This window comes from Panthera onca, chromosome C2, assembly GCF_046562875.1.
Source record: "Panthera onca isolate mPanOnc1 chromosome C2, mPanOnc1 haplotype 2, whole genome shotgun sequence".
NCBI lineage: Eukaryota > Metazoa > Chordata > Mammalia > Carnivora > Felidae > Panthera > Panthera onca.
Window position 1 is genome coordinate 55,885,251 of NC_138347.1, and position 25,822 is coordinate 55,911,072.

Sequence of the window (25,822 nt, forward strand, 5' to 3'; positions counted from 1 at the left end):
AGGAGGCTGTACCTTTTGAAAGGAGAAGTTGTGCTTTATAACTTTGCATGCCTTCAACACAGAGGTCAGCATCCTGCACGTAACAAGCCCTCAAAAAATGTTGCTTCTAATCTTGACAAAATATGTTATTGATATGCTGTTATGGTTTAAAATGAAGGTGAAATAATGTCTCTCCCTGAAACATTAACTGAACACAGTTAACACAGCCCAACTCACTTCTATAACAAGTATCAACCATGAACCCCAACATAAATATTCTAAGGTTTGTGAAGCTACTAGGATGTTAGAAACACCGGCACACACCTCTCAAGGGTAGGAGGATAATCTGTGATACACCACTCTTTTTTTTTTTTAATTTTTAAAAATGTTTACATATTTATTTTGAGAGAGTGAGCAAGCAGGGGAGGGGCAGAGAGAGAGGGAAACAAAATCCCAAGCAGGTTCTGCACCATCAGCATGGAGCTCGATGTAGGGCTTGAACCCACAAACCATGAGATCACAGCCTGAGCCACAATCAAGAGTCGGACACTTAACTGACTGAGCCATCCAGGTGCCCCTTAAAAAAAAAAAAATCGATGTTTATTTGTTTATGTGATCATACCACTCTTTAACACCTACGTATTACATTTTAGTTTACTCTATGCCTATTTTTCCCTCTAGAGAGTGAAATCCTTGAAGACAGTGGCTATGTTAGGATCTTGTTTTCAGAGGCAGACACACAGAGCTTAATGTTTACTTATAAGACTAAATAATACTGAAGAATAACTGGCGATCAAAGCAAAACATAGAACATTCAGTAGCCCAAACATCATGACCAGGCCTGATAGAAGACACACTAGTAGAGTAGATATCAGGACAAAGAAAACAACTAGAGTTATTCACTCAGGGTCAGAAATGGCGTTTTCTAACTCTCAACAGAACTTCAACTTTTCTTCAGATAGAAACTACTCAAACATGTACAACTTACAACATGTTATTAAAACCAGTTTCCAAGGACTGGACACTGAAGACTAGGCAGATGCTTCATCAACGGGATTAAGCAAGCCAGAGATTGGCAGTACGAGGAACCCTATCATGTCAGTTTCTTTTTTTTTTTTAATTTTTTTAATGTTTATTAATTTTTTTTTTTTTTGAGAAAGAGAGAGACAGAGCATGAGCAGGAGAGAGACAGAGAAAGAAGGAGACACAGAATCCCAAGCAGGCCCCAGGCTCTGAACTGTCAGCACGGAGCCCAATGTGGGCTCAAACTCACGAATAGCAAGATCATGACCTGAGCTGAAAGCAGATGCTTAAGCGGCTGAGCCACCCAGGTGCCCCTTATCATGTCAGTTTCTATTTTCTTTTATGTATTATTCAGTCTGTAGAGATTTATACAGATATCCCTGAAAAAAAATTGCTCCCATAAAAGGGAACTTCCACCAGGCTATCAGTGGATTTTTTAGGAGAAACTTTGCAACCCACGAGAGTGTGGGATGATATAATCAAAGTGCTGAAAAAAATGACAAGAACACCACGACCTACCAACCAAGAATAATTTACCCAGCAAAGCTGTCCTTCAGAAATTAAGGAGATGCCTAGAATTCCTGAAACACAAGCTGAGGGATTTCATTACCAGTAGACCTGCTGTAACAAGAAATGCTACAGGGAATTCTTCAAGCTAAAATGAAAGGACACTATTTTAGTAACTTGAAAACATGAAAATATACAACTCACTGGTAAAATATGTATATAGATTCAGAATGCTCTAATACTATGATGGTGATGTATAAATCATTTAACTCTATTATAAGAGTTAGACAAAAGTATTAAAGATAACTATAGCTATAATAATTTCTTAATGGATACACAATATTTAAAACATGTGAACTGTGAAATAAAAAGCAAATAATGTTTGCGGGGAAAGGGAATAACAGGGTAGAGCTTTTGTATGCAATCGAAGTTAAGTTGTCTACTACACTTCAATTAAAAAAAAAAGAACATTGACAGAATTCAATATCCTTTCACGATAAAAACTCTCAACCAATTAGGTTTAGAAGGAATGTACCTCAATGCAATGAAGACCATTATGTCAAGCCAACAGCTAATATAATATCATATTCAATAGCAAAAAGTTAAAATCTTTTCTTCACAATCAGGAAAAAGACAAGGATGACTACCCTCACCACTTCTAATCAATGTTGTACTGGAAGTCCTAGCCAGAGCAATTAGATATGAAAAAAATAAACAGCATTCAAATCAGAAGTGAATAAGTAAAAAAAAAAAAAAAAAAAAAAAAATCTGGTTTGCAGATGACATGATAGTATAAATGGAAAATCTAAATACTCCCCCCAAAAAAGTGTTAGAACTCATCAAAAAAAAAATTCAGTAAATCAAAGGATACAAAACCAACATACTAAAATCAGTTGCTTTTCTGCCACTAACAATGAACTGAAAGAGATAATAAAGAGAAATTAAGAAAACTTTCCCATTTGCAAAGTAATGTTGAAAAAGAAAACAAAGTGGGAGGCATCACAATCCTGGACTTTACCCTCTACTACAAAGCTATCATCATCAAGACAGTATGGTATTGGCACAAAAACAGACACATAGGCCCAGAATTGGACCCAAAAACGTATGACAAACTAATCTTTGACAAAGCAGGAAAGAGTATCCAATGGAAAAAAGACAGTCTCTTTAGCAAATGGTACTGGGAGAACTGGACAGCAACATGCAGAAGAATGAAACTGGACCACTTTCTTACACCATACACAATAAAATCAAAGTGGATGAAAGACCTAAATGTGAGACACAAAATCATAAAAACCCTAGAGGAGAAAGCAGGCAACAACCTCTTTGACCTCAGCCACAGCAATTTCTTGTTCAACACATCTCTGAAGGTAAGGGAAATAAAAGCAAAAATGAACTACTGGGACCTCATCAAGATAAAAAGCATCTGCACTACAAAGGAAACAATCAACAAAACTAAAAGGCAACTAATGGAATGGGAAAAGATATTTGCAAATGACATATTGGATAAAGGGTTAGTATCCAAAATCCATAAACTTACCAGACTCAACACCCAAAAAACAAATAACACAGTGATGAAATGGGCAGAAGACATGAACAGACACTTTTCCAAAGAAGACATCCAGATGGCCAACAGACACATAAAAAGATGCTCAACGTCACTCATCATCAGGGAAATACAAATAAAAACCACAGTGAGATACCACCTCACACCAGTTAGAGTGTCTAAAATTAACAGCTCAGGAAACAACAGATGTTGGCGAGGATGTGGAGAAATGTGAACCCTCTTGCACTGTTGGTAGGAATGTAAACTGGTGCAGCTGCTCTGGAAAACAGTGTGAAGTTTCCTCAAAAAATTAAAATTAGAACCACACTATGACCCAGCAATAGCACAACTAGGAATTTATTCAAAGCATACAGGAATGCTGATTCATAGGGGCACATGTACCCCAATGTTTATAGCAGTGCTTTCAACAATAGCCCAATTATGGAAAGAGCCCAAATGTCTATCAACTGATGAATGGATAAAGAAGATGTGGTTTATATACACAATGGATTACTACTTGGCAATGAGAAAGAATGAAATCCTGCCATTTGCAACAGTGTGGATGGAACTCAGGCTAAGTGAAATAAGTTAGTCAGAGAAAGACAGATATCATATGTTTTCACTCATATGTGGAACTTGAGAAACTTAACAGAAACCATGGGGGAAAGTAAGGGGAAAAAATAGCTTCAAACAGAGAGAGAAGCAAACCATAAGAGACTCTTAAACACAGAGAACAATCTGAGAGGTGATAGGCATCGAGGAGAGCACTTGTTGGGATGAGCACTGGGTGCTGTAGGTAAGCGATGAATCACGGGAATCTACCCCAAAACCAAGAGCACACTGTATACACCATATGTTAACCAACTTGACAATAAATTATATTTTTTAAAAAATAATACTTAAGATTAAATTTAACCAAGGAGGTAAATGTCCAATACACTGACAACTGTAAGACACTGATGAAAGAAATTGAAAAGATACCAAATAAAGGAAGAATAACCCCTGTTGTTGGGTTGGATGAATTCATATTTTTTAAATGTTCATACTACTCAAAGCAATCTACAGAATCAATACAAAAGAAGTACAAGAAACAATCTCCAAATCTGTATAGAACCACAGAAGACCTCAAATAACCAAGACTATCTTGAAAAAGAAGAACAAAGCTGGATGCCTCAGCCTTCCTGATTTCAAAACATATTACAAAGCTGTGTATTTAAAACAGTATGGTAATGGCATAGAGGCAGACACATAGACCAATGGAACAGAACAGAAAGCCCAGAAATAAATCCCACCCATATATGATCAACTAATATTTGACAAGTGCACTGAGAACACACAATGGGGAAAGGAGAGTCTCTTCAATATAAAGCAGTGGAAAAACTAGATATCCACATGCAAAAAAAATGAAACTGGGCCTGACACTAGATATAAAAATTAACTCAAAATGGATTAAAGACTTAACTTTAAGTCCTGAAACCATAAAATCCTAAAAGAAAACATAGGGAAAAAGCTTCTTGAGATTAGTCTGTTTTGGATACAACACCAAAAGCAAAGGTAACAAAAGCAAACAAATAACAAGAAAACAAAAAACAAATGGGACTACATCAAACAGAAAAGCTTCTATACAGCAAAGAAAACAATCAACAAAACGAAAGGCAACATACAGAAAGGGGAAAATATTTGCAAACCATATATCTAATAAAGGGTTAATATCTAAAATATGCAAGGAACTCATACAATCCAACAGCAATAAACACATACATACATACCCACACTCTGATAATAAAATGGGCAAAAGACCTGAATATACAGTTTTACAACAAAGATATACAAATGGCCAAAGGTACTTGAAAAGGTGTTTATCATCAGGGAAATGCAAATCAAAAGCACAATATATAATCTCACACCTTGTAGGATGGCTATTATCAAAAAGTTAGAGAGGGAGGGAGCCCAACCATAAGAGACTCTTAAAAACTGAGAATAAACTGAGGGTTGATGGGGGGTGGGAGGGAAGGGAAAGTGGGTGATAGGAATTGAGGAGGGCACCTGTTGGAATGAGCACTGGGTGTTGTATGGAAACCAATTTGACAGTAAATTTCATATTAAAAAAAGAAAAGCTTAACTTTAAAAAAAAAAAAAGAAGAGGGGCGCCTAGGTGGCTCAGTCAGTTGAGCGCCGACTTCGGCTCAGGTCACGATCTCGCGGTCCGTGAGTTCGAGCCCCGCATCGGGCCCCTGTGCTGACAGCTCAGAGCCCGGAGCCTGTTTCAGATTCTGTGTCTCCCTCTCTCTGACCCTCCCCCATTCATGCTCTGTCTCTCTCTGTCTCAAAAATGAATAAAAACGTTAAAAAAAATTTTTTTTAAGAAAAAAAAAAAGAGATACAAGTGTTGATGAGAAGGTGGAGAAAAGGGAACTCTCATGCACTGCTGGTGGGAATGTAAATTGGTACAACCATTATGGGAAACAGTATGGAGGTTTCTCAAAATATTAAAAATAGAACTACTATCTGACCCAGAAATCCCACTTTTGGACATATATCTGAAGGAAATGAAATCAGTGTCTTAAAGAGATCTTCAATATCACGTTCACTGCAGCATAGCCAAGATATAGAAATATGGAAACCTATATGTCCATTGATAGATGAAAATATGATTATATAGATAGATAGAATATTATCCAGCCATAAACAGTTGGACATACTGCCATTTGCAACATGAAGGTCATTATGCTAAGTGAAATAAGCCCGAGAAAAACAAACAGTATATGGTATCTTTCATATATAGAAATCTAAAAAAAGAAAGTTGAATTCATAGAAACAGAAAGTAGAATGGTAGTTGTCAGTGGCTGTAGGGTAGGGGAAATAGGGAGATGCTGGTCACACGGCACAAGCTTTCACTAATAAGATCAGTAAGTTCCGAGGATCCAAGGTATGGCATGGTGCCTGTGGTTAGTACTGAAGGGTATACTTGAAATTCGTGAGGAGAGTAGATCTTAAGCAATCTAACTCCACACATACAAAAAAGACAACTGTGTGAGGTGAATGATGCACTAATTAACGTGATTATGGTAAATATTTCATAATGTATATGTATATCAAATCATCATATTGTACATTTTAAGTATCCACAATTTTTTGGTCAATTATACCCCAATAAAGCTGGAAAAAAATCCTTATCTATCTAGTCTGGCAAGAAATAATAAAATTAATAATAATAATAATTCATTAAATCAGGTTAGTCTTGACTAGTGGTATGGTATATAATTATGGGCATTTGGTTACATATGTTGTTTTAATAACTGACGTTATTGTTAATGTATCTTAATGAGGATTTAATGGCCCTTTCATCCAGAAGTCAATTAAAAGAGCTGGAATTTCAAAATTTGGAAATTACTTGATTTTTAAAAATGTATCTTAAATATTTCTACCCACCTATAAAGAGTACTATGAAGAAAACTAAAAATTTATTAATTCGAAAATTATATCATTTGAATATCCTTAAGGTATTCCGATCAAAAAATTCAGTTTACTTTGTAAACAGGAAATGGCTGCAAGCATACAGGTGATATTCAAAATTATAAAACAATACATATCTTGAGATTTTTGTTTGAATAATCAACAAGCTTATTAAATCGGTAAAATAATTAGGAATTAATGCACACAGAATTAAAGTCCTAATTTCTAGAACAAGTATCTGAGAAAACTGAAAATTTAATTTACTGCTAGTTATGTATGGGGTCCTTTATTCAGAAGATTTCTAATGCTTAAATTAATCTGGTTAATTTTTCAGGAGACTTTTAAAACTCAGGAAAAATAATGGGAACTGCTGCAATAACTTACTAAACATTTGCCAAACACCAGTAACTAAAAGAGCAGTTTCACAAAGACTGTGCCTCTTAAAAAGAAATGTTACACCCTCCTAGATGTCAGTTTCGTATCTATTCATAGAATGTACAAAGACATCCAGGGAATCAATTAGCCAAGAGGAGAAGTAATAAAATTCAGTAATAAGCTACCAAAGCAAAGCTTTGATGGTTTCAATCAAAATAAGGAAGGCTAAAACAGTTATGAAATCAAAGCACCAGGAAAATCATGAGATGAAGGTGCTTATCAAGTCTCTGACTTCAGGTAGTTCTGCAACTAAACAGATGATTATATTCTATTTTTAAAGATCTCCTGAGACAGAAATTACATATCTATCCTCTGGATATTGTAAATCATGCCTCCAGCTCTGTTGAAACTGTCCTGTTCATCATTACCCCTCATTCTTAGCTAAGTTAGGTATCAGACCTTTTGTAAGCTGATCATGTGTAACTGCTGATCATTTATATTCTTGATGGAATCTCTCAGGGATGGCAAACTGGTTTCAACGAAAAGGCCAACTCCAATCAGCTGGAAGTGATACCTGTACGCTCTTATGAAGGGTCATGAAGCCAATGGCCACTTAGAAGGAAGAACCGCCATTACGGCTTAGAGAATCTGTGGGGCACATATGAGAGCTGCTACGTATCCAGTTTTCCAAGTACTCTATTTGAATTGAAGGACAGCAAAGCAAGATATCTTCAGTGGTGGCGAAGGTGCTTACGGCCCCATTCTCTCTCAGGTCTTCTGGCTGGTATGAAGTGGGTTGGGCAAGTCTTACTTTATGGGGACAGTCAGTGGCAGAAGTAAGTGGCAGCTACAGCCAGAACGTTTCCACTTCACTCTACTGTGAGCACAGTAGGCTCCAGGGCAAAGCTCCAGGAATCTGAGGAATTGGTCCAACTCCCTGGAAGTGTCAACTTCACTACCTTCACCTGGCAACACAGCATCATTTCCTCTCGTTCCGTATCAGTGCTTTCCCATGAGGATCTCCTCAAGCTGCAAAATAATTTCAGAACACTACCCCCCAAACTGAGAAAATACACGATGAAAAAGAAAACTGAATTCAATAACACTTCTGTGTGATTCTGTATTTTACTACACACAACTACATCTATACATGTTTGAAAAACTGTAGGGGTGCCTGTGTGGCTCAGTTGGTTAAGCATCCAAAATTGGGCTCAAGTCATGATCTCATGGTTCATGGGTTCGAGCCCTGCGTCATGCTCTGTGCTGACAGCTCAGAGCCTAGAGCCTGCTTCAGATTCTGTGTCTCCCTCTCTCTGCCCCTCCCCTGCTCATGCTCTCTCCCTCTCTCTCAAAATAAATTAATATTTAAAAAATTTATTAAAAAAAAACCTGTAGCATATGGATGTGTGAGGTATAATGCCATTTTAGACAATTATTGGTAGACAGGAATTCAAACGTTCCAAATAATACTCTAAAATCCCCTAGGACTCTCTGGCTCCTAGTTTAGAAACATACCATTCTGTGCACTGAGTACTAGAAGGAAGAGGGTCAGAAGCCTTATGACAACAAGCCTTCAAAAACAAAACTGAGAAAAGTTAGGTTTCTTCTGTTTCTTCCCTCAAGAAGAAATAACTTTTACTTTCTAAGTTATGTTTTTGTTTAACTATTTTCAATGCTTTTCTTTGGATATACTCGGCTTTTTTAATCCCCTCTATGATGGGGAAATTAACATTAGACATAGGAATCTAACCTAAAGTATATTCCTGGAGTTATGTGTCATTATGGGCAATATAGCCCAGTCAGCCAGCTCACTCTCCTCAATATCTGGGTTAGTAAGTTTATCTTTCTACCAGGACTCACTTTAGTCAGACATATACAAAGCCCACTGACTTAATGTTCTCAAAAATCTAAAGATTCAAACTTACTTTTCTTTTTTCTCGTTTCCCCAACTTTATTTAGTGGCACGTTCACAGTGGGGATGGGGGTAGACACAAGGTAGGGCCTGATCTGTCCTGGAGCCCAGGGGCACCACACACCATGCACTACAGATGGGAGGAGGCCCAGCGGGGGGCCTTGGTGGCCCCAGTAGAAGCCTGTGTACCAGGGAGGAGGCAGTAAGTACCTGGGTCCCTCAAGCCCATGCCCACAATGGGAGGGGCTAATACTGGACTGAGGTTGAGGGGAAAGGATAGGGGACACAAAGTGTCTGCTCCAGAGGGGCCAAGTGACCAAGCCCTTACCCAAGGCACAAGCCCACAGAGCAGGCTGGGGCCACTCTGGACATAGAGCTACGCCATTCTCCCTTTTCCTCTCTGGTGAGGGAAAGAAGGATTGGGGGCTGGGCCAAGCATCTACCCTGTCCTGCCCCATCCTGTCCTTAGCCAAACAGAATGGGTTTGATATCTATTGACAATGACCCCTTGATATGCAAGTGTCTCCATGATGTTGGCAATGTTCTTGCAGTCATCAATGCTGCCATGGGCCCTGCCTGTATGTCTATGTCTGTTTATGTCTAGAAGTCCATTGTTGGGCCAGCAGCCTACGGTGAAGGTGTAAGCCTTTTTCAGATTAACCCGCTGCTGGAAGTAATCTGCCATTGGCAAGCTCAAGTACTGGCACCGGCCCAGAAGCGTGACTTTCAAGTCCCATCCTCCACGGGTGACAAAACTGATCTGACGTTTGGATCTAAGAGGCCTTCTTTCTCCATCCACTCACTGACCCTCTCCAGCACTTGTTGCAGGCTGGGCTAACCACCCACTGTGGCTCGAATAATCCCTGAGAGCTCTCTGTACAGAAGGGAGTAAACTGTGGATGGACCACGGGCTGGACCTGGTCAATCTCCACAGTCTGACCTTTTAGCTTCAGCATGAGGAATTCGATGATTTCCTCCACATACTCTGACCCTGGCCATTCAATCTACTTTTTTTTGTTAATACAACTTATGTTTTTTTTGTTTGTTTGTTTTTTAATTTTTTTTTTTTTTTAACATTTAGTTATTTTGAGACAGAGAGAGACAGAGCATGAACAGGGGAGGGGCAGAGAGAGAGGGAGACACAGAATCAGAAGCAGGCTCCAGGCTCTGAGCCATCAGCCCAGAGCCTGATGTGGGACTCGAATTCATGGACCACGAGATCGTGACCTGAGCTGAAGTCGGACGCTCAACCAACTGAGCCACCCAGGCGCCCCAATACAACTTACGTTTAATTCTTACTGCATTGTTTTAAATTCAGTCATTAAGATGCAACCTACTCTTCTTTACTAGGCACACATAAGCAGACTGAGGTCTTGCTTCTGGTATGGCAGGGGAAATCAGACTGTAAGAATAAGAGTGTATTTAATTCCAGAAAAAGAAGGGTACTAGACTTTTTAGTATTTTATTTGCAATATAGGTGAGATCCTCTGAGATATTTTAGCATGAAAATTCATTGTAGATGCAAAAAATGTCATTATCATGATAATAATATAAGTGCAGTCAGAAAGAAAAGGAAGCATAAGTACTGTCAATGGTGATAATTTCAATTATCAGGTGAAAGCAGTGTAAATGGATTAAATCTAAGAATGTGATTTTTTTTAAACAGAAATCAATCCAATGAACTCCTGAACCATCCTGTTATTTGCTGAGAGCTGGCATGAAGTAATGATTTTAAACAGAGTACATATTCATGCCATACAAGTCAGGCAAATGTCTATATCATTTTTTATTGTTTTAATTTTATCTCTCATCAAGTATGGATTTCTGTTGTTCCTGTCAAATAGTAAAATTACAAACTAACTTAGGTGACCAAGTGGAAGATGAAAAAAAGTTTTAGAAGTATGAGAGCTAATAAGTGATAAAAATATGATAGAACAGAAGATTCTGGAACTCCTAATGGATCTGAGCATTGATTATTAACTGCTAATGTCATTAAAAAAGAGAGAGACCCAGGCAACCTGATGGTAGAACACACTACTACCTATGAAGCATCTTGACAAAAACCAACCAAACCAAAAAACACCACATCTAAATTTGGCCAAGCTGCTAGATTCTACCAATTTGCAAAAAAATTAACAGAATGAAAGAAGCTGTTAAACCACACCCAGTAATGCAGCGAGCAAAATTTATATGTGAAAACTACAAAACAACCGGCCCAGTTTTTCTTACAAATAAATTTCAAGGAAAAACAAGAGAGAAAAAGAAATATGAGGATGGTTAAGAGGGACTATGAGTTATATTATGACAGCAGATACTTAGAAATGTAACAACAGACTGGACATTTTATGCTATTAAGAAAGTATTGATAATTTTAAGTGTTTTTGTATTGTTATGTTTTTAAATAGAGTTCTTTCAAAAATACATGATAAATCCATTTAATATAATTATATAATGTCTGGAATCTTCTTCATAATCTAGTTGTTGAAGAGTAGGTGGGAATATAAATGAAACTTGTCTGCCCAGGAATTGACAACTGTTGAGAGTGGATGATGCATTTATAGGTTTCATTATAATATTCTCTTTAATTCTGTCCAATTTTATAATCTCCCGTATATATTAGTTTGCTAGGACTGCCACAGCAACAACAACAACAACAACAACAAAAACAGACTGGGTGGCTTAAACAATGGAACTTATTTTCTCATAGTTGTAAAGGCTAGAAGTCCAACTTCAAGACGTGGGAATGTTTGGTTTCTTGTGAGTCTTCTCTCCTTGGCTTGCAGATGGTCACCTTCTTGCTGTGTCCTCACATCATCTTTTCTCTGCACACACCCATCCCTGGAGTCCCTCTGTCCAAATTCCCTCTTCTTACAAGAACACCAGTCAGACTGGTTTAGGGTCCTCTCTAATGGCCTCTTTTTTAACTTAATCACCTCTTCAAAGGCTCTGTCTCCAAATATAGTCACATTCTGAGATACTGGGGGTTAGGGCTAAAACATATGAATTCTGAGGAAACAATTCAGTCTGTAATACCAAAATGAGAAATTTAAAAATATAACATATGATACTGAGAATATTATATTTTTAAATGAAATAGAATACATAAAATCTGTAACTTCAAAAACTGAATAAAAAAAGAGGTATGAATTATTTCTGGATCTATATCTCCAAACAAACTTCTCTCATAGTCTCACCTTTCAATATTTTTATAGACCTCACTAAACATGTATCCCTAGCAGAAATGTTGCATTTCATTTTTCTTGTAGTGCCTTTCTGAGATCTTACAGACTGAAGTACAGCATAAGAGAAACAATATTTGTTGTGAGCAGCTAGCTAGATCTACCTACTAAAGTGTTATGGACTGAATGTTTGCATCCCCACTAAATTCATATGCTGAAAATTTAATCCCAGTGTGATAGTACTTGGCAGTGGGGTCTTTGGGAGGTGACTAGGTCATGTGAATGGATCCCTCGTGATGGGAATAGTGTCCTTACAGGAGGCCAGAGAGCTAGCTCACTCTCTTTCCACCATGTGAGAATACCAGGGGAAGTCAGCAGTCTGCAAATTGGAAAAGGGCTCTTGCCAGAATCCAACCATCCTGGGACCCTGATCTTGGGATTTCCAGCCTCCTGAACTGTGAGAAATATATTTATGCTGTTCATAAGCCACCAGTTTATAGTATTTTTGCTATAGCAACCCAAACTAAGGTGTAAGCATTATTTTCTAAAGAAACTATTCACCTAACAAATATTATCTCTCATTTTCAGAATTATACACAAACCAAGAAATTGATGTGAGCTAGGTGATAGCCTAATTAGGAAGAATTTTAATTGATTAATTGCCTTTATCCAGTATCTCATTTCTACCTCAGGGGAGGTCATCAGTAGAAGGCCAAGTGTTTGATTTTCCTCTCCTTCCTATGCAACAGGATTTAAAGGAAATCATAGAGAAAATACTGGCCAAACTTATCTGGAAAAACAGCATATTAATTAGAAGTCAACATTAGATTCCAAAAAAGGTAGTGATAACCTGAAAGGATGGGCTTAATAAGGTGACAGCATGTAATAGGACTAAATGTATGATTCTACTCTGAGGTCCAAAACCACTGGAGAAAAAATATAAGAGATGTATGTATGGCTTAATAAGAATACATATTAAAAATTTTATTGGGAATTCTAATTGGCAATAAAGACACTGAGGGTCAATAATGTGCTTACTGAGAGTTAACATATTAGGTTCATCAACAGAATTATGACTTAAAAGAAAGGGATGATGATCTCATTTTATTCAAGGCTGGGTTTCATCTGAAATTTCTGTGTCTAGGTGGCAAGCACACTTTATAGAGTATAACATGAAAATGGTGAATATATTTAACACCATATCAAGTCAAGAACAGCAACAGAACTTGGAAATGTTAGGATAAAACAAGACTGAAGAGAGGCAGAAAGCTTGTCTTCAAAGGGCTGTCATTTAGAAAGGTTTTAGGCCTATCCTTCATGGCCCCAAGAGGGAAAAATGATGTTGGCCTGGCTAACTCCTTCTCATCCTTGGGGAAATACCACTTCCTCCGGGCCTTCTCTGGCTCTCGAGCAATGGTGTCTGCAGCACCTATTCTTCTCTGTTGGGCACCAATCCTTCTTCTAAGTGTCAAATCATGGTAGCCTTGCTAGACTGCAAATTCCCAGAAAGGCTGGAACACGTCTGGCTTGTCAGTCCTAGAACACTCCATGTCTACCACAGATGAGTGAATGAAACAACACGTGAGAAAGAGAGTTGGTTCTGATATTAAAATGTATTTTCTAATACAGCTGTGCAGAGATTCACGGGCTGCCTCAAGAAGTAGTCATTTTTCTTTCAGAGGAAACCCCCACTCAGGCTTAAAATGGCAGTCCACTTGCCTGGGGCAGGGCTGGGTGGGGTAGAAGGGATTAAAGCATCAGGGAGGTGACTGGCTTATATGATTTTTAGCCTCCTTGCCAACCTGAGGCCTCATGGTCTGAGTTCTTCTAGGAAAGATGATGCTTATTATGTGACAGGTTTCACTTAGCACATCAGCTCTATTCTGATCCATTCTGGCAAAGTTTTGTAATAAATTTTGACGTAATTGCTTCTGTTCAAACCCAAATTTCATTTGCTGTTTCTCTCTAACTTTTCCTTCTTTTTATTTCCCTACTCCAAACAGCTGATGGTTAACGTTTCCATTTCACTATAAGGATGCACAACGCTTCAGAAAACACAGTAGTGGACAATGAGGTGAGGTCAGACTCAGAAAAATATCTCCGAGGTTCTCAGCACCATCTGTGCCAAACATAAATGCAGATTTGATAAATGACACAAAGTCATTTCCCTTTCTGCTGATTTGATTTTTACAAGGCCCCAATTTTCTATAGAAACAGACCAGATTTATAGCAAACACAAAGACTGTATCTTTTATTTATAGGGCAAAAATCTACCCAAGTACTTTTCATCCAATTTGTGTGCCCTCTAATACTGGCTTTTAGAGTATCAGTCAAGCATTAGATGACTTTGGTTATTCCTGTGGGAATGAATACACAAGGTCGATCTCCTCAGCACAGTTCCTGAGACTACCAATTCTGACCTCGATTACTTGATTCAGTTCAATAAGGAAGTTTGGGGATGAGATTGTCAGATAAGTGAATAAACACACATGCTCACTATCCTTTCTCCACTCCCTGACTTCCTTCTAGAGGAACATCTTTTGTAAAAGTGCCCCCAGCCCTAAATCAATTTGTAGACAGCCATGGAATCAGGAAAACAACCTGGTATTCACTAATAATAATTAAAATAGAAACAACTTATTTTGAATCTCGGTATATCTACTGAGACATTTCTGAAAAATGAGGTTGAGATAAAGATGGGGAGTTATACAAGGGGTAGGGGAAGCAGGCAAGTGACACCCAGAAGTTGAGATTACAGTTGTTAGGAGGACAGGAGGACACCCCCACAGCAGGAAAAGGGGCTTCAAGAGAGCCCTCCCCGAAACAGGACTCAGTACGACAGTCCTGAGGAAGTGTGGGCTGGATGGAGATGATGCCTATCACCTTGAATTTCCATGCCTCTTTCTGAGGGCTTTGTTCCTTAGTCCAAGGATGAGCAAGGGAGATTATAGAGAGCATATGAGGAGAATTGGAGGAGTTACACACTTTTCAAATGCTTAACATTTTTTTCTATTCCAAGATAGCATTTGAGGACCAGACAGTAGATCCTGGATTTATACCTCACTCTGAATATCCTTCTGTTTTCTACAGCTTTAAGCATAACCCACCAAATAAGGTACTCATTCCTACATTTAGTAGAACTTCAGACATGGCTCTGAGAAAAAAAAGACACGTGGACAAAGTACGTCTGTGCTGACATGTAGTTCCTGCACTCTTCAGAGCAGTGCCTCTCCAACTCTAACATGCCTACAAATCATGGCCATGACTGCTAACACATAAATTTTCATCCAGTAGGTCTGAGATGCTGCATTTCTCACGAGCTCTCAGATGACGCTGATGCTGCACACTCAGAGAAGGTTTTAGACCATGACAAGAAAATCCAGCTTTGGCAGGAAATCTGTGCCCACACCTTTATTCACACTCCTATGTTTCTCCCCTGACTTCCTGTAGTCTTTTCTATTTCACTGCTGTAAGAAAATTTTAGGGCAAAGCGAAGTGAGTACAAAAGAAAAGAAAATATTCTAAAATCATAACCTCAAGGAGAGCAGTAAGATTTTAAGTTGTCTCAAGGGTAGAGACATAATTTGTGATATGCATGAATTATACATACTTCATGCAAATCATGGAACAAATACACAGTAGCCTGTCTATTTTTTTCCATAAACGAAGCCCTGTGTCTGCATAACTTAAAGGAAGTTTATTTCATTAATGCACAGCATACCATCTCATTTTTCAGGTATCTCTGGAGACTGAAGTGGTCTGAATAAGCCAAATTTCCCAGACAACCAAAGTTTATCTTAAGTATCCAATTGTATTTATTTAAATGATGTTTAATCGAACTCTTTTTGAATTCACATATTCAAGACTTGTTAGCTATACAAAACAAGGTTTAACACACATGCACAATTATCCAGGGTAAACAGTGATTATGCTATGGCAGGAAATAACAGCGCTATGGGAGCTACTCAGGTCTGTAAGGAACTATGTGCCCCTGTACAGTAGAGTCTTAGAATGGCCTCTGAGGCCTACCCAAAGCAAACTTCTGCTTCCTTCCTCCACAATCAGCTCTAATACTGCTCATTGTCCTCCTCTTACAAGTTTTTGATCTGCTGCTTTATTTTTCACATAATATTCTGGGAAAGATTCTGAGACCAGCTTCCTTCTCGTTTCCCATATTTTTTTATTATTATATTATTATTATTATATTTTTTAAAGCTTCTTTATTTATTTTGAGAGAGAGGGAGTGCGCACACACACAAGCAGGAGAGGAGCAGAGAGAGAGGGAGAGACAATCCCAAGTAGGCCCCATGCCCTCAGCTCAGAGCCTGATGAGGGGTTTGAACCCATGAACAGTGAGATCAAGACATGAGCCAAAACCATGAGTCAGACGCTTAACCGACTGAGCCACCCAGGAGCCCTATTTTATTATTATTATTTTAATAAATAAAAAGAGCTCTTTTACAGGGCTTTGGGCTACTGGTTGTCTAGGTCACTGCAATCATTCCAAATTAAAGAAATTACACAAGTTGATTCCCCACTATCTCTTATTATGACTACTGAATACTCACTGATCCCGGTGTCCTTACAGTACTGCACCAAGTACTGCCCCATGACTCTCAGCAGATGATTATACTCTTGGACATTGAGAAATTCCTGCTTATTATGGGATGGCTCCATGATCTCCAAGGGTATATTAACAATTCCAACCACGCCTGCACCAAGTCTAAGAAGAGTAAATACGTTAAAAAATTCTGAAAAATTTAGCCCAGGAAAAAGAAAATGCAAATATGCCATGGTCTTTTGAAATCAAAATTTTTTCCACGTAAATTTATTCACTGGGTCTGGACCATGTCAAAGTTTAACAACTTATGATATAATTGTATTTTGTTACATAAATCTGTAGTAATCGTAGATGTGTTTGGTCTCATAGTAAAGAAAAAATCTAATGCACTGTTACTAAATTAACATGACTTTTTTTTCCAAACCTAAAGGTGCAAGAGGAGGCATTTTAGCATGAGACACCACTAACAATGCTTTGCTGAAATAAACTGACATAACCCTCTTCATGATCTGGCCAGAGTCAATTTCTCCATCCTCATTTCATGGCAGGTTGGGTTCTTCCCTGTCATTGCAGAGGTCCATGGGGTGTTCAATGAATTCTACTAAGGGAACATAAAGGCCAGATTATCCTAGAAAGAGACAGGTATCTGCCTGTTAGTCTGATGGATAAATTCAGTGTTTTTCAGATTTTTAGCAACTTACGATATATATAACCAGGGTATTTCTGCTTAGTGACAGAATATTCTGCTTGGTTTCCCTGTTTTGGGAAAGAACATGCAGTTGTCTAGTTCTTCCAAGGCTTCCAACTGCCCTTAGCAAGGCACACAAATCAAGCCTTCCTAATGTAGTGCTGCTACCTTACCATGTGTTTCACTACTTTCCCCTGCCACCCTGCCCTCCCTTAACTATTCATTCTCTAAGCCTAAATTTGGGCATCATTTCTTCCAGGAAGTCTGACTCAACTTCCCCCAGTTTGGTTTACTACTCTTCCCAAGTGCTCTTTTTGCACCTCATGCTTGCCTGTAGCACATATTCATCCATCTATCTGTCCATCCATCCATCCATCCATCCATCCATCCATCCCTGTTCAGGATGGATGCATCCTATTCCAGAAACTGGGAATACAGTACTGAATAAGAAAAAGAAGGCCCCTGTCTATAAAGTTTCTCTTCTATTGAGGGGTAACAGGCAGTAAGGGTGACCAGATCATTTCAGATGGTGATAAGTGGTAGGAGGAAAACAAAGCAGGTGCTATAACTTGTGCAGAGTAACAAGAGGGAGGGGCCAATGGCAGCGGCTGACTTTATTAGACAGTGCAGGAAGACCTTCCTGTGGAGGGGACTTTAGTTAAGTGCCTAAGTAACACACCCAGACCAGCAGTAAGGAGATCTGAGGACAGAAGGTTCAAGAACCAAGGCTGTAAGACAGGAGTGAGCTTAGGATATGTGATACACTGGAAGCTGGCTGGTGCGAGGAGAATGTAGTGAAAGGGTGGGTACAGGTGGGCCATCACAGGGCCAGGCAGAGGCCAGATCACTGGAAGACCATGGTAACCAGTTCTATTCTATATCCATTGGTGTTTTAAGCAAGAGAATAAACTAATTTTTTTAAAGATCATTCTTACTGTTGCCACATAATATGAAAAATATGTATTTATATACTTGTTCCTTTCACCGGACTATAAGTTCTTTGCCAAAGGGTAGCAGGTCTTCACCATCTTGTGTGCAGAGCTTAGTACAGTGCCTGGCACATGACACTGCAGTTCAAGTGTTTGTTGAATGAACAAATGAATGAACTGCTAATTCCTAGAGAGTGAGAAATAAGATGAAAAATGGTCCCCTGAGCCATTCTATTAATCACAAGAATTCTGTTTGACCCCTGATCCATTTTACTGGTCACAATTACCCTGTCTGACTGTCTACATAATTCATGAAAGCAGCACATGGAGTTTTGGACCATCAGGAAAGCACCAGAATGTATTACTCTGGAATCCAAATAGGTTAGAGAGGGTTAGTAATACACGCTCAAGCAGGTAACTGCCAAGAACTCATATACATAAAGGTTGCACAAAATGTTAACAGGGTTGCTTTAAAAGACTATGGATTTTTCTTTCCTAAAGTTTCCTTGTTATGCTTGTATTATTTTTACATCGGTAAAATATTAAAATCCTAACCTGAGGAGATGGTTCAAGAAATGGTAAAACATCAAGTTTCTCAGGAAATATATTAGAAAAATTTCCCAAGTGTGCTTTTCCTTCAAGCAGGCATATAGTTGTGCCAATATTATAAATTAGGCATATTAATGCCTGCGCATTGATGGGAAGGGTGAACGGAGGACAGGACACCTGCTCCCATTATGATTAATCACTCATCTAACTCCAAAGACAGAATCTTACCGCAACCTCCCTCATCCTGCCTATGCCTCTGAAAACAAAAATATACTTACAAGGACTTCAGTTTCAACTGTGGGCCCACTTTCTCATGCATTTTGATCAGGCGGTTATTACTGTAAATGAACATCCCAGCTTGGCTTCGATTTTCTATGTTCACTCCAAAGAACAGGCAGAGAGTCCTTGCTTTTTTTAATTCTCTAGCATTATATTTAGAAAAGTTTAAAAAAAGGTTTTTATTAGATAGAAATATATAGTTTACAAACTGCTAATAATTAAACTGAGAAGGTAAACATCAAAGGAACTAAATGTAAAATACCCAGGTATTTTGCAAAACCTAGTGGGTACACTCAATATCTTTGTGTAGCCAAGTATTTTGCATAAACATGATGGCCATACCAGTCAAACACAAGTATTCCTAGATTAAAAAACAGCTTTGCCAACTTAAATTTACAAGAACTAGAAAATGCCAAAAGATTTGTGAAATGTTAAGTGGACTAATAGGAACACGCAACATTTTTAAAAAATGATGATTTGACTATTTTAAAATTTCAGTATTTTTTACCCTGGATGTGATTTCTAACTTTCAACATGTCCTCAAGCCTCTAAACATCCTACATAGATTGGACTATGCCAAAAAATACTCTTTAGCTTTCTCTTTCTCCAAAATCAAAGTTAAAAAGCCAAGTTTACAAGGGCAACAGACATGAGCTCCTGTTTTTCTTACTCTGTCTTGCAATATTATGTTTTATGTGACTTTTCTATTAAAAGTGTAAAAGCAGAAATTAAGACATAGCAGGATATGAGAGAAACAACCATAGTAACGGGAAGCTGCTTGGAGCTATGAAAAACACCTGAATATAAGAACTGGAAAGACAGGCTTGGCTTCAAAAACAAACTCATCTCTGTAACAGCCGTGTGACTATGGATGAGTCACTTCAACTTCCTGTCTCATCTGAAAAATGGGAAGAATACCTACCTAGCCATTTGGGATGTCAGGAGGACTAGAAGATATAATGTCAAGTATAAACCTGGAACAGATTAGGTGCCTCACCAATGTTATTTTCCTTTCCTACCAAGAATGGTACCAAATATAATTCTTCCCCTCCACCCATCTTGTAGTTCTCATTCCACAAACACAGCTTTTTCTTTTCAAATTATAACTACGTGCCACTATAACTGACATAATATCCTTACTGGACTGGCTAAATACATCTATCATTAAAGGACAAAGAAAAAGTCCTAATTAGCCCTTCTACATGGACATAATATAGGGCACATTAGACTTTATGAGGGAATTATTGACTGGGATTAACATATACATTTTAAAAGCACATACTTGCTGGGTTCAATACATACAAATCACATTTTTTCTCAAAAATGTGTACTCAATATTAAATCCTTACTCTTCAACAAAAAAGAATACTGACTATGTAAGGGACCCCAAAACAGGATGTTGCAGAATATGACAGCATCACTCTGCAACAGTAAATGGCATGCTGACTATCTTCAAATTTGTAATAAAAGCATTTTGCTATAAAAAAAAGTTCATACCAACTAGCTGGCATTATTATTAATAAAATATAGGTCGATCACCCTTCATACATACAAATGTAACTACAAACAATTCATCAACCAGAGTTTTCTTTCTCAAGACTTTAAAGAAGGCTTTGCTATAGAAATAGCCTAAATCAAATGGACTGATGAGTGGAGAAAGAAGTATTCCATATATATATATACGTATATATATATATACGTATATATATGTATACGTATATACGTATATATATACATATATACGTATATATATATATACGTATATATGTATATATATGTATATATATACACACACACATATATATATTCCATATATATATATATATATATATATATATATATATATAATGAAATATTGTCATTTACAATGACATGGATGAAGCAAGAGTATAATGTTAAGTGAAATAAGTCACTCAGAGAAAGACAAATAGCATATTCTTTGATTCATATGTGGCATTTAAGAAACAAAACAAATGATCAATGAAAAAAAGAAAGAAAGAGACCATCCAAGAAGAAACAGACTCTTAACTATAGAGAACAAACTAAGGGTTACCAGGGGTGAAGAGGGTGAGGGAATGGGTAAAACAGATTCAGGAGTGCACCTGTTGTGATGAGCACCAGGTGTTGAATGGAGCTGTTGAATCACTCTATTGTACACCTGAAACTCATGTTACACTGTACGTTAACTAACTAGAATTTAAATAAAAACTTAAAAAAAATAGAGGACCTTTTTTTTTTTTTAATTTTTTTTTAATGTTTATTTATTTTTGAGAGAGAGAGAGAGAGCATGAGTGGGGGAGGAGCAGAGAGACAGAGAGGGAGGCACAGAATCGAAAGCAGGCTCCAGGCTCTGAGCTGTGAGATCATGACCTGAGCTGAAGTCGGCTGCTCAACCGACTGAGCCACCCAGGCGCCCCAGAGGACCTTGTTTTTTAATATAGATTTCTATGGATTTATTTAGTACTTATTTTGATAAATGCATAGTTAACAGTTCAAATTTAGGTTTGAGGAAAGTTATGGTTATATAGCACTTCATAGTTCACAAACAATAATTCTGGAAACTAGTAGTACTTCCCTAAAAATTGGTTTCTCAAAGTTATCCCAGTTTTCAAAGACTGGCCTTACCCAGACAACTCTGATTATTCTCAGTTTAACTTGTTTAACACCCAAGCTGGAGACCAAGTCAACCTTCCAAATGTAAATAATGGTTTTGTAATTTAGGGTTGCTATTTGTATCTTAACTATATATGTGGTACATGTATTTGAAACATTTTCTAAACATTTTAAATTTTATGCAAGTACTAGAAGAGAGAAGAAACCAGAACCAACCCTCCAGAGGGCTGTGTCTGCCAAAGGGCAAAAAAAAAGTAAAGTTGTCAGGTGATCCTCTGGGCAGAGTTCACTTCTTCAACAGGACACTGAGCTAATTTTTCACCCTGTATTCAGAAGTTTTAATATTATGTAAACATATGTATGCATGCAAATATATATTTTATAAATACCTTCATTGATTTTGCGGTTGGGGGATTTTGACCATATTACGCTTAATATAATAAGATGTCATAGGCTGAGAAAGAGAAGTTATCACATTAACCGCCAAATCTGCCTCCTCAGAAATCAGAATTTGCTTTATCAAAGTGCAGAGGATTCTGGCAAACAAAAAATCTTACATCTTACCTCTGTTTCACTTTAAGAATCGTATGCTTTGCTTCAACATCTTCCAAAGCTTTCTGTAATACATCCTGGAGAAGTATATTTGGTTAGGAGAGAACATAATTCTATTAAATTAATGAAAGCTGAGCTGATATTTATTATCCCATTACCCAAATGTTTCACAAGGGTAACAGTGATAGGTCACATTGCCTAATGCAATTGTATAATGGTAGACAATAAATACTTGATAAATTATTCCATTCTAATAGCTAGGGGGACACACCAACTCCTAGCCCATGGTTCCCTTTTTGCACATAATCCAATGTTCTCTGTCTTTTAAAGAGCTATTTCTCCCTGTAATGTCACACTGGCTTTCACACAAACTACACAAAAGCTTGGAAAAGTCATTCCATGTACCTAGACTCTGACTTTTGCTTATGAGAACAACAACAACAACAACAACAACAACAACAAAATGCTAAATCACATGATCAAGTACTGTGGCATCTTTCAGAAAAAAAAGTTATTAAAATTTTTTGTCAGTCACCATAAGAAAACATCTTCTCTATTATCAAGTTCCAGATACCCTTGATACTCCCCAAGCTTTTCCCTTTATAGGATATCCCATCCCTAGGCTTTCTCCCTTTCAGAGTACCTGACTACCAATGCCCACCTGTCTTTCTTGTCTGCTCTAAATTTGATATACTGGCTCATTCACTGCCCTATCTCTAGTACACTAACTCTAACCAGGCAGAAAAGAAATAATGCATTATTCTAATTTCACAAATAATAACAGATTTTTAATGTGCTCCATCTACCTGATGTGAAAGATGGGCATCTCATTTGGTGAATATACCACTGACTGAACATTATTTTCACTGACTTTAAAGTAAAAGCAAATGGTAACTGATTTGTAAGTATTTCACTTCAAATTCAACCACTCAACTGCCTAGAGGAATTTAAGAGGTCAAAAGCCAAGGTCATTCTGCTTTGCTCTCTTTGCCCAGCAACAAAGCAAGATGGTCAGAGACACCCCCCTCCCCCACCTCCTGTCAATGCACTCAGAGCACAAAGAGGCAATGAGAGGTAAGCCTAAGGCAAGAAGAAAGAAAGGTCCTGACCCATTAAAAAGCATCTGCTTCTCTTGTTTCTCAAATACATAAAGCCAAGGAAATTGATTTCTTTGAGACAAAATAAAAAAAAGCTTAAACCTTTCTTTAAAAATCAATAACAGTAAGATAGGTCTACATTTACTTTAAAATAATAAGTGAAAAGAAAAAAGTAAGAGAATTTTGGGAAAGCCATAGGTAGCTTTGGGACATTATCATGTGCTACTCTTTGATTTCATTCCCTATTCATGATCATTTGATATGAGAGAGCTCTTTATCAAACTCAGCCCTGGTCCTTGAAAGTTTAAGGGCGAATCACGGAAAGGATTCCTACACTGAGTCTGAAGAAGAGAATGAAGGAAGAGTGAAGTAAAGCATTTTTTTTCTCCATATACCTATTTATCCTTTTATATGCAAGTAAATAAAATGCTGCTTCATAATTTACCCTGGTAGAAAGCTTTGCACCGCATTTTTGGTAAAAACAAACCTACATGTCCTGAAGCAATATTCTTCTTCTTGGTTGCCATGCATTACAATTAATAATAATAGTTCTTTATAACCTATCTTACTCATGGGTGCATTGCAAGGATTATAGAAAATGTTTATGAACTATGTGGAGCAACTCATAAGAAAAAAGCTTTGTAAGCTGGAAGTAGTTATTAATATTCATAATTATAGCACATAATTCCTAGCACCAGAAAAAAGGATGGCTTATTAGTCTTCTCCTTGCTTTTCCCATTTATTCAGGTGCATAGGGAGCAATAATTTGAAAAGATATTTTCAAGGAAACTTGATAGGCTGCTTTTTTCTGCTAGTTTTTCATTATTTTCTCTCTTTCTCATATTACTTTTCTTTTCATTTTAAAGAAATGAGCTGCAGTGCTCTTCCCCACTGTTCCAAATTCACCCCACGTTGCTCATCTTTGCTCAGACTCAGCCTTCTCTCACTGCTGAGTACCCTCTCCTTTCTCTGCATGCCTCTGCTCTGTTTACCTGGGTTAAAATCAACTTAAGCTTTGGAGCTTGTCTGTGTTTATCAGTTTAGGAAGTAAATGATAAGAGACAACTGTGTACAGGAAAAAGCAAATGACACTTGGCCATTTAGGAAGACTATATGTCATACCTTGGCAGAAGACAAAGAAGTTCTGTCAGGCTGGTTTACTGTGATTTGTGCTTGTTTCAATACACTTTCAGCTGGAAGCAGAAGCAAGATAATTACAACATCAGAAAGTTCTTTTAATCAATTTTAAGTGAGCAGTGTGTATATACATTATGACCAGGACCAGTGGGAATGGCTTCCAAATAATAATCTCAGAAAATCCTATGTTCTTTCCACAGCTTTCACACATTCTAGGTGCAGGTAGCCACAAGGGGCTTCCTCTTAGACATTATAATTGACAGGGCATAACTATATACCTACAAATTAAAGGGTTATGACTGAATGTTCGGCTGACTAAAAACTCTCTACAATCTGTGAAATATAGATTAAAGTTACTCCTTGCTTTTGGATCGCTGGAAAAATATGGCTTTGTCCTCTTTGGGGGGTGGGGGAGGGGTGGAATGAATGTGTAGAACATTCCTTCTTTTTTTTTTTTTTTTTTTTTTTTTTTTAACAAATTTTATTTATTTTTGGGAGAGAGAGAGAGACAGAGCATGAACGGGGGAGGGGCAGAGAGAGAGGGAGACACAGAATCGGAAACAGGCTCCAGGCTCCGAGCCATCAGCCCAGAGCCTGACGCGGGGCTCGAACTCACGGACCGCGAGATCGTGACCTGGCTGAAGTCGGACGCTTAACCGACTGCGCCACCCAGGCGCCCCGAACATTCCTTCTTAAAGTGGGTATAAGGCTAGTCTCGAAAATGATCTAACTCGGCATCATGCCAACCAGAGTTTCTAATATATATCAATCTAGTTCCAAGTGTGTATTTGGAATAATAGAAATTAAATAATAATAAGTAAAAATATAATAACATACCTTTAATTAATATGTCATAATTCAACAAAGCCAGAGACAGAAAAATGTGTTATGAAGCTCCTTAGAGGCAGGAGTTCGATTAATTGTGGTCATTCCTACAACGCTATAACAGTGTATATCTCAGAATAAAGATACAATTAATGTTGGCTGAGTGAATGAACAACAATGAGCTGTAGGACATAGATAATTACATACCAATCTTTACTGCTTCTTCTGCCTTTTCAACTTCATTTTTAAATGCTCCTTTAAAAGAAGACGTGACATACAGATACTTTCTGAAAAGAAAAAAAGAACTGATCAAGTCAGGTTATCATTTTAAGGTACATAATACTTAAAGAATATTCTTTAGAAAGAATATACACTCCAGATATACATAATTATGAAGAAAGCTTCACACAGTAAGTTGCATCCAACTAGTCAATCAGCAAACTGTATACCTAGGAAGAAATTCCTTGCCTTTCAATACTTGGCAATTTTGCTTTTGTAAGGGAATTTCAGGAGAGAGATAACAAAATTTCTGCCCATACAAATGTTCATTTATACATATAAAATGGGATCGTTTTCTTAAAAAGAAAAATTTCTATGCAACTGCTCCATTACCAAAAT

General features: G+C 37.7%; 1 protein-coding gene and 1 pseudogene across 1 annotated transcript in view; both read right to left on the reverse strand.

The window, feature by feature from the left end:
• MORC1 (MORC family CW-type zinc finger 1) overlaps window positions 1-25,822 on the reverse strand; it is a 162,162-nt gene that overhangs the window by 77,284 nt on the left and 59,056 nt on the right. The window contains exons 10-14 of the mRNA XM_060640085.3: window positions 25,412-25,491; window positions 24,365-24,435; window positions 22,158-22,222; window positions 18,980-19,123; window positions 16,543-16,697 (exon numbers count right to left, since the gene is read on the reverse strand). Of these exons, the coding sequence (XP_060496068.1) occupies window positions 16,543-16,697; window positions 18,980-19,123; window positions 22,158-22,222; window positions 24,365-24,435; window positions 25,412-25,491 (515 nt within the window). The remainder of the gene's footprint in view (window positions 1-16,542; window positions 16,698-18,979; window positions 19,124-22,157; window positions 22,223-24,364; window positions 24,436-25,411; window positions 25,492-25,822) is intronic.
• Window positions 9,235-13,866, reverse strand: LOC132684116 (ERI1 exoribonuclease 3 pseudogene; annotated as a pseudogene).